This window comes from Oncorhynchus gorbuscha, linkage group LG20, assembly GCF_021184085.1.
Source record: "Oncorhynchus gorbuscha isolate QuinsamMale2020 ecotype Even-year linkage group LG20, OgorEven_v1.0, whole genome shotgun sequence".
Taxonomy (NCBI): domain Eukaryota; kingdom Metazoa; phylum Chordata; class Actinopteri; order Salmoniformes; family Salmonidae; genus Oncorhynchus; species Oncorhynchus gorbuscha.
Window position 1 is genome coordinate 38200092 of NC_060192.1, and position 9057 is coordinate 38209148.

The following is a 9057-nucleotide window of genomic DNA, read 5'->3' on the forward strand; positions in this document are numbered from 1 at the left end:
GCTAACCTCCGTTGTTACTGTAATGGTGAGAGGTTAGCATGTCTTGGGGGTATGATATAAAATGCTAAACTACCCTGTTATTGTAATGGTGAGAGGTTAGCATGTCTTGGGGGTATGATATAAAATGCTAACCTACCCTGTTATTGTAATGGTGAGAGGTTAGCATGTCTTGGGGGTATGATATAAAATGCTAACCTACCCTGTTATGGTAATGGTGAGAGGTTAGCATGTCTTGGGGGTATGATATAAAATGCTAACCTACCCTGTTATGGTAATGGTGAGAGGTTAGCATGTCTTGGGGGTATGATATAAAATGCTAACCTACCCTGTTATTGTAATGGTGAGAGGTTAGCATGTCTTGGGGGTATGATATAAAATGCTAACCTACCCTGTTATTGTAATGGTGAGAGGTTAGACTGTCTTGGGGGAGTGATATTTGTCACTGTCCCAATACTTTGGAGCTCACTGTACTGTAAAAAAAAATAATATATATATATATATATATGTATATTTATAACAATGATTTTCCAACACCTTATATCATGTAAATGTGAGAATGTCTGGAACATTCTTGGCTGTAGGGTTCAGCTGGTCAACAGAGCAGGGTCTGGAACAATGTGTTGGACTGTAGGGTTCAGCTGGTCAACAGAGCAGGGTCTGGAACAATGTGTTGGACTGTAGGGTTCAGCTGGTCAACAGAGCAGGGTCTGGAACATTCTTGGCTGTAGGGTTCAGCTGGTCAACAGAGCAGGGTCTGGAACAATGTGTTGGACTGTAGGGTTCAGCTGGTCAACAGAGCAGGGTCTGGAACAATGTGTTGGACTGTAGGTTTTAGCTGGTCAACAGAGCAGGGTCTGGAACAATGTGTTGGACTGTAGGGTTCAGCTGGTTAACAGAGCAGGGTCTGGAACAATGTGTTGGACTGTAGGGTTCAGCTGGTCAACAGAGCAGGGTCTGGAACATTCTGGACTGTAGGGTTCAGCTGGTCTACAGAGCAGGGTCTGGAACAATGTGTTGGACTGTAGGGTTCAGCTGGTTAACAGAGCAGGGTCTGGAACAATGTGTTGGACTGTAGGGTTCAGCTGGTCAACAGAGCAGGGTCTGGAACATTCTGGGCTGTAGGGTTCAGCTGGTCTACAGAGCAGGGTCTGGAACAATGTGTTGGACTGTAGGGTTCAGCTGGTTAACAGAGCAGGGTCTGGAACAATGTGTTGGACTGTAGTGTTCAACTGGTTCAGAGATCAGGGTCTGGTTCTAGTAATCTGGATTTGAGAACAAAGGAAATAATACTGTATGAGGATATCATGAAAAACATTTAACATGAGAGAGAACATCAGGAAATACATTTCAAGTTTAGAGCGAATGTAACGGCTTTCTTGTGGTGAAGTAGAGACCAAAACGCAGCGTGGTTTCTATTCATGGTTCTTTAATAACAACAATAACAAGAAAAGTGCAAACCTAAAACAGCCCTATCTGGTGCAAACACAGAGACAGGAACAATCACCCACAAACACACATTGAAACCCAGGCTACCTAAGTATGATTCTCAATCAGAGACAACTAATGACACCTGCCTCTGATTGAGAACCATACTAGGCCGAAACATAGAAATACCCAAAACCTAGAAAAACAAACATAGACTGCCCACCCAACTCACGCCCTGACCACACTAAATAAATACAAAAATAAGGAAATAAAGGTCAGAACGTGACAGCGAAAGAGAGAGATTGATATAGAGAAAAAGAATGAGAGAGAGTGACAGAGTTTCAGGAAATATATTTGGCGAGAGAGAGAGAGAGAAAGACAGAAAGATGGTATAGAGGAGATGATTGCAATCTAGGTTAAAGAGAGCTGGTAGTCCCATCCACCAAAATACCAGGTGTGAAACAGGGCAGAGACTCAGGGTGTATGGTAATCTGGTATAGAGCAGACCTATCTCACTCTAAGGTCCCACTAGCAACACCAGTCGACAACATCCCATTGAAATTTAGGGCACGCAATTCAAATAACTAATCGTAATATTAAACGTTTGTGAACATACAAGTATCTTATATCATTTAAAAGCTTAACTTTTTGTTAATATAACTACGTTGTCCAATTTACAATAGGCTTTAAGGCAAAAGCATACCATGCAATTGTCTGAGGACAGCGCTCCACATCAACATATTTTTCAACCAGCACAGGCATCACAAAATCACAAATAGCGATGATATAAATCACTTACTTTTGAAAATCTTTCTCTGTTTGCAATCCCAAGGGTCCCACCTACATCATGAATGGTCATTTTGTTTGATAAATAAGAGCCTATGACCTAAAAAACCCCAATTCTGGTTGTTTTTTCTTCTGATTTTTGCCTGCCATTTCAATTCTGTTATAGTTTCAGACATTATATTAACACTTTTAGAAACTACCAATTATATGCATATCCTGGCTTCTGGGCCTAAGTAGCAGGCAGTTTACTTTGGGCACGTCAGTCAGGCGGAAATTCAGGAAACTAGACCCTAGCCCTAATTAAATTAATCAAAAGAGGAACATTTTACATTTGGGTAGCAATTCAAAAGGAAATGATCTCAACAGAGAAAAATGTCTTCATGTGTGACACCTACAGTGCATTTGGAAAGTATTCAGCCCCCCTGACTTCTCAACATTTTGCTATGGTACAGCCTTATTCTAGAATTGATGAAATTACTTATTATTATTATTATTATTATTATTATTATTATTAGTTATTATTATTATTATTATTATTATTATTATTATTATTATTATTATTATTATTATTATTATTATTATTATTATTATTAGTTATTATTATTATTATTATTATTATTATTATTATTATTATTATTAGTTATTATTAGTTATTATTATTATTATTATTATTATTATTATTATTATTATTATTATTATTATTATTATTATTATTATTATTATTATTATTATTATTATTATTATTATTATTATTATTATTATTATTATTATTATTATTATTATTATTATTATTATTATTATTATTATTATTATTATTATTATTATTATTATTATTATTATTATTATTATTATTATTATTATTATTATTATTATTATTAGTTATTATTATTATTATTATTATTATTATTAGTTATTATTATTATTATTATTATTTTTGTTTTTTTGAATAATAGTGAAGACATCAAAACTATGAAATAACACATTTGAAATCACAAAAAAAGTGTTAAACAAATCAAAACATATTTTATATTAGAGATTCTTTAAAGTAGCCACCCTTTGCCATGATGACAGCTTTGCAAACTCTTGGCATTCTCTCAACCAACTTCATGAGGTAGTCACCTGGAATGCATTTCAATTAACAGGTGTGTCTTGTTAAAAGTTATTTTGTGGAATTTCTTTCCTTCTTAATGCGTTTGAGCCAATCAGTTGTGTTGTGACAAGGTAGGGGTGGTATACAGAATATAGCCCCATTTGGCAAAAGACCAAGTCCATATTATGGCAAGAATAGCTCAAATAAGCAAAGTGAAATGACAGTCTATCATTACTTTAAGACATGAAGGTCAGTCAATTCTGAAAAGTTTCTTCAAGGCAGTCGCAAAAAAACATGAAGCTCAATAATGAAACTCTCTCGTGAGGACTGCCACAGGAAAGGAAGACCCAGAGTTACCTCTGCTGCAGAGGATAAGTTCATTAGAGTTACCAGCCTCAGAAATTGTATCCCAAAAAAATGCTTCACAGAGTTCAAGTAACAGACACATCAACATCAACTGTTCAGAGGAGACTGTGTGAATCAAGCCTTCATGGTTGAATTGCTGCAACGAAACCACTACTATAGAACACCAATAATAAGAAAAGACTTGCTTGGACCAAGAAACACGAGCAATGGACATTAGACCGTTGGAAATCTGTACTTTGGTCTGATGAGTCCAAATTTGAGATTTCTGACTCCAACTGCTGTGTCTTTTTGAGACTCAGAGTAGGTGAATGGATGATCTTTGCTTCCCACTGTGAAGCATGGAGGAGGAGGTGTGATGGTGTGGGGGTGCTTTGCTGGTGACACTCTCTGTGATTTATTTAGAATTCAAGGCACACTTAACCAGCATGGCAAGGCGGCGTTCTGCAGGTATATGCCATTGCATCTGGTTTGCGCTTAGTGGGACTATCATTTGTTTTTTAACAGGACACTGACCCAAAACACACCCCCAGGCTGTGTAAGGGCTATTTGACAAAGAAGGAGAGTAATTGGGTGTTGCATCAGATGACCTGGCCTCCACAATCACCCAGTGTCAATGACCCGACCTCAACCCAATTGAGATGGTTTGGGATAAATGTGACTGCAGAGTGAAGGAACAGCAGCCAACAAGTGCTAGGCACAAGAGTGTGCAAAGCTATCATTAAGGCAATGGGTCTATTTTGATTTGTTTAACACTTTTGTTGGTTACTACATGATTCCATATGTGTTATTTCATAGTTGTGATGTCTTCACTATTATTCTACAATGTAGAAAGTAGTCAAAAATAAAATAAAAACTTGAATGAGTAGGTGTGTCCAAACTTCTGACTGGTACTGTAGATCTTCTGCACAGATTGCACAGGCCTGGGCCCTGACAGACCTGGGCCCTGACAGACCTGGGCCCTGACAGACCTGGGCCCTAACAGACCTGGGCCCTGACAGACCTGGGCCCTGACAGACCAAGGCCCTGACAGACCTGGGCCCTGACAGACCTGGGCCCTGACAGACCTGGGCCCTGACAGACCTGGGCCTTGACAGACCTGGGCCCTGACAGACCTGGGCCCTGACAGACCTGGGCCCTGACAGACCTGGGCCCTGTTAGACCTGGGCCCTGACAGACCTGGGCCCTGACAGGAATTCTCAGTACGACCAAAAAAAAATATTCCAAAAAAAGGTCCAGTCACCAGGACCAGAAATACAAATTCCATCTAGACACCGTTGCCCTGGAGCACACAATCAACTGTACATACCTCGGCCTAAACATCAGCACCACAAGTAACATCAACAAAGTTGTGAATGATATGAGAGGCAAGAATGCCCTTCTACGTTATCAAAAGGAGCATACAATTTGACATACCAATTAGGATCTGGCTAAAAATACTTGAATCAGTTATACAACTATACTTGAATCAGTTATATAATTCCCCTCACCAAACAACAATTCACAAAATGGGACAACCACCAAATTGAGACTGTATGTACAATTATGCAATAACACCCTCAGTGTACAACATAAAACAAAGCCATCACTTACAGAGAAATTAACCTAGAGAAGAGTTCCCTAAGCAAGCTGGTTCTGTTCACAAGCACAAAAAGACCCCAATGAGCCCCTGGACACAATTAGACCCAACCAAATCATGAGAATACTAAAAGATAATTACTTGACACATTGGAAAGAATTTACCAACTAACAGAGCAAACTAGAATGATATTTGGCTCTAAACCTTAGAGTACACAGTGGCAGAATTCCTGACCACTGTGACCGACCCATTATTAAGGAAAGCTTTGATTATGTACAGACTCAGTGAGCGTAGCCTTGCTATTGAGAGAGCCCACTATAGGCAGACTTTGGTCTCAAGAGAAGACAAGCTATGTGCACACTACACTGGCCACAAAATTAGGTGGAAACTGACCTTCACTTCCTGACCCCCTGTCAAATATATGACCATTTCAGAGACATATAGAGAGAGAATCCGGAAATAGATTTGATAGGAGACTGAGTATGAGCTAGAAGAATTACAAAGTAAAATGTAATTTATTTGAAAAATATCTCAAAAAGACAGCATCCAAAGAGATCAAACCTCATCATCACTGTTACTGCAGATAAAGTTGAATCGCTTAGTCTCAGGCAGGCCGACCCACTGTCCCCTGACTCACAATTTCACCATCAGAGAGGTGAAGGGAGAGAGGGAGAGGTAAAGGTAGAGAGAGAGAGTGGTAGAGGTGTAGAGAGTGGTAGGTAGAGAGAGAGAGGTGTAGAGGTGTAGAGAGTGGTATGTAGAGAGAGAGAGGTTCAACACATCAAAAGAAAGAGATCAAATCTCACCAGTACTGTTGCTGCAGATGAAGTTGAATCTCTCAGTCTCAGACTTGCCGACCCACTGTCCCCCGTCTCTCTGTATGGCCCCCGTGTTCCCACACTGCTCCTTCATGGTGTTGTAGCCCTCCCCGACAGCCCAGTTGTGGTAGCAGGACTCTTCTCCAATGACCCAGAACCAGAAGTCCAGGGTGCAGGTGTACCTCAGGCCCAGCCAGACGAAGGGAGTGGAGGCCTTCTTGGCTTTCTGTTGGACCCAGTGCTGGATGTTCTGGTTGTGGGCAGACACCATCTCCATGTTCTGGTCTCTGCAGTGCCACAGGGCTCCTGACCACGTCTTGTTCTCTGAGACCAGGACCAGTTCATCTGGAGGAAGAAGAGGGGGACACAGTCTCATGCTAAGTACATTTTGGAAAAGTCAATATCCCCCCCCCCCCAAAAAAAAAAAAAAAATGTTCAGCCCCTCTCATCAATAATTAATAATTAATAATAATAATTGACAGTAATATTTCATGTTAAATGTAGGTCTATATTGTGGATATTTTGGTCAGCAGCTCACCATCATAGCAAATAAAGGGTTGTGTATAAGTACATCCTTTATCGTTCCATTTTCCAGACGATTTTACTTCTCCACAGAAGGCTCCTCCCTTCGTTCCCACACCTGGCCCATTCGGCTCGTTTGAATCCCAGTTTCTGTAGGAGGAGCCACTCTGGTCAGACCAGACTCCATGAGATGAATCTATTGGAATAATGTTGATGAGATACAGCCCTATCCAGGCTGATTCACTCCATCTATCTGCCTCTGTGTTGTTGAGCTTCTTCATATCTGCCATGTCATCATCTATGGTGGCCAGGTCAGTGAAGTTCTGTCTGCAGAAACTCTGAGCTTCAGTCCAGGTCTTTTTCAAGTTCACAAAGTGGAACTGATGAGGGAGGGATGAGGGGAGGATGGACAGCCCTGTGGAGAACAAACCAACACTATGAGAGGAGGATGGACAGCCCTGTGGAGAACAAACCATCACTATGAGAGGAGGATGGACAGCCCTGTGGAGAACAAACCATCACTATGAGAGGAGGATGGACAGCCCTGTGGAGAACAAACCATCACTATGAGGGGAGGATGGACAGCCCTGTGGAGAACAAATCATCACTATGAGGGGAGGATGGACAGCCCTGTGGAGAACAAATCATCACTATGAGGGGAGGATGGACAGCCCTGTGGAGAACAAATCATCACTATGAGGGGAGGATGGACAGCCCTGTGGAGAACAAATCATCACTATGAGGGGAGGATGGACAGCCCTGTGGAGAACAAATCATCACTATGAGGGGAGGATGGACAGCCCTGTGGAGAACAAACCAACACTATGAGAGGAGGATGGACAGCCCTGTGGAGAACAAACCATCACTATGAGAGGAGGATGGACAGCCCTGTGGAGAACAAACCATCACTATGAGAGGAGGATGGACAGCCCTGTGGAGAACAAACCATCACTATGAGGGGAGGATGGACAGCCCTGTGGAGAACAAATCATCACTATGAGGGGAGGATGGACAGCCCTGTGGAGAACAAATCATCACTATGAGGGGAGGATGGACAGCCCTGTGGAGAACAAATCATCACTATGAGGGGAGGATGGACAGCCCTGTGGAGAACAAATCATCACTATGAGGGGAGGATGGACAGCCCTGTGGAGAACAAATCATCACTATGAGGGGAGGATGGACAGCCCTGTGGAGAACAAACCAACACTATGAGAGGAGGATGGACAGCCCTGTGGAGAACAAACCATCATTATGAGAGGAGGACGGACAGCCCTGTGGAGAACAAACCAACATTATGAGAGGAGGATGGACAGCCCTGTGGAGAACAAACCAACATTATGAGAGGAGGATGGACAGCCCTGTGGAGAACAAACCAACATTATGAGAGGAGGATGGACAGCCCTGTGGAGGACAAACCAACATTATGAGAGGAGGATGGACAGCCCTGTGGAGAACAAACCAACATTATGAGAGGAGGATGGACAGCCCTGTGGAGAACAAACCAACATTATGAGAGGAGGATGGACAGCCCTGTGGAGAACAAACCAACATTATGAGGGGAGGATGGACAGCCCTGTGGAGAACAAACCAACATTATGAGAGGAGGATGGACAGCCCTGTGGAGAACAAACCAACATTATGAGGGGAGGATGGACAGCCCTGTGGAGAACAAACCAACACTATGAGAGGAGGATGGACAGCCCTGTGGAGGACAAACCAACACTATGAGAGGAGGATGGACAGCCCTGTGGAGAACAAACCAACATTATGAGAGGAGGATGGACAGCCCTGTGGAGGACAAACCAACATTATGAGAGGAGGATGGACAGCCCTGTGGAGAACAAACCAACATTATGAGAGGAGGATGGACAGCCCTGTGGAGGACAAACCAACACTATGAGCGGAGGATGGACAGCCCTGTGGAGAACAAACCAACATTATGAGAGGAGGATGGACAGCCCTGTGGAGAACAAACCAACATTATGAGAGGAAGATGGACAGCCCTGTGGAGGACAAACCAACACTATGAGAGGAGGATGGACAGCCCTGTGGAGGACAAACCAACACTATGAGAGGAGGATGGACAGCCCTGTGGAGAACAAACCAACACTATGAGAGGAGGATGGACAGCCCTGTGGAGGACAAACCAACACTATGAGAGGAGGATGGACAGCCCTGTGGAGAACAAACCAACATTATGAGAGGAGGATGGACAGCCCTGTGGAGAACAAACCAACACTATGAGAGGAGGATGGACAGCCCTGTGGAGGACAAACCAACACTATGAGGGGAGGATGGACAGCCCTGTGGAGAACAAACCAACACTATGAGAGGAGGATGGACAGCCCTGTGGAGAACAAACCATCACTATGAGAGGAGGATGGACAGCCCTGTGGAGAACAAACCATCACTATGAGAGGAGGATGGACAGCCCTGTGGAGAACAAACCAACACTATGACAGTTTTTTTAA

At 42.6% G+C, this 9057-nt stretch overlaps 1 protein-coding gene across 1 annotated transcript in view; it reads right to left on the bottom strand.

The window, feature by feature from the left end:
* Positions 1 to 312: 312 nt before the first annotated feature.
* The window catches only part of LOC124007559 (macrophage mannose receptor 1-like), an 11495-nt gene continuing 2750 nt past the window's right edge, over positions 313 to 9057 (bottom strand). Inside the window, exons 4-6 of the mRNA XM_046318218.1 lie at positions 6600 to 6998; positions 6050 to 6406; positions 313 to 1262 (exon numbers count right to left, since the gene is read on the bottom strand). Coding sequence (XP_046174174.1) covers positions 1255 to 1262; positions 6050 to 6406; positions 6600 to 6998 — 764 coding nt within the window. The 3' untranslated portion in view covers positions 313 to 1254. The remainder of the gene's footprint in view (positions 1263 to 6049; positions 6407 to 6599; positions 6999 to 9057) is intronic.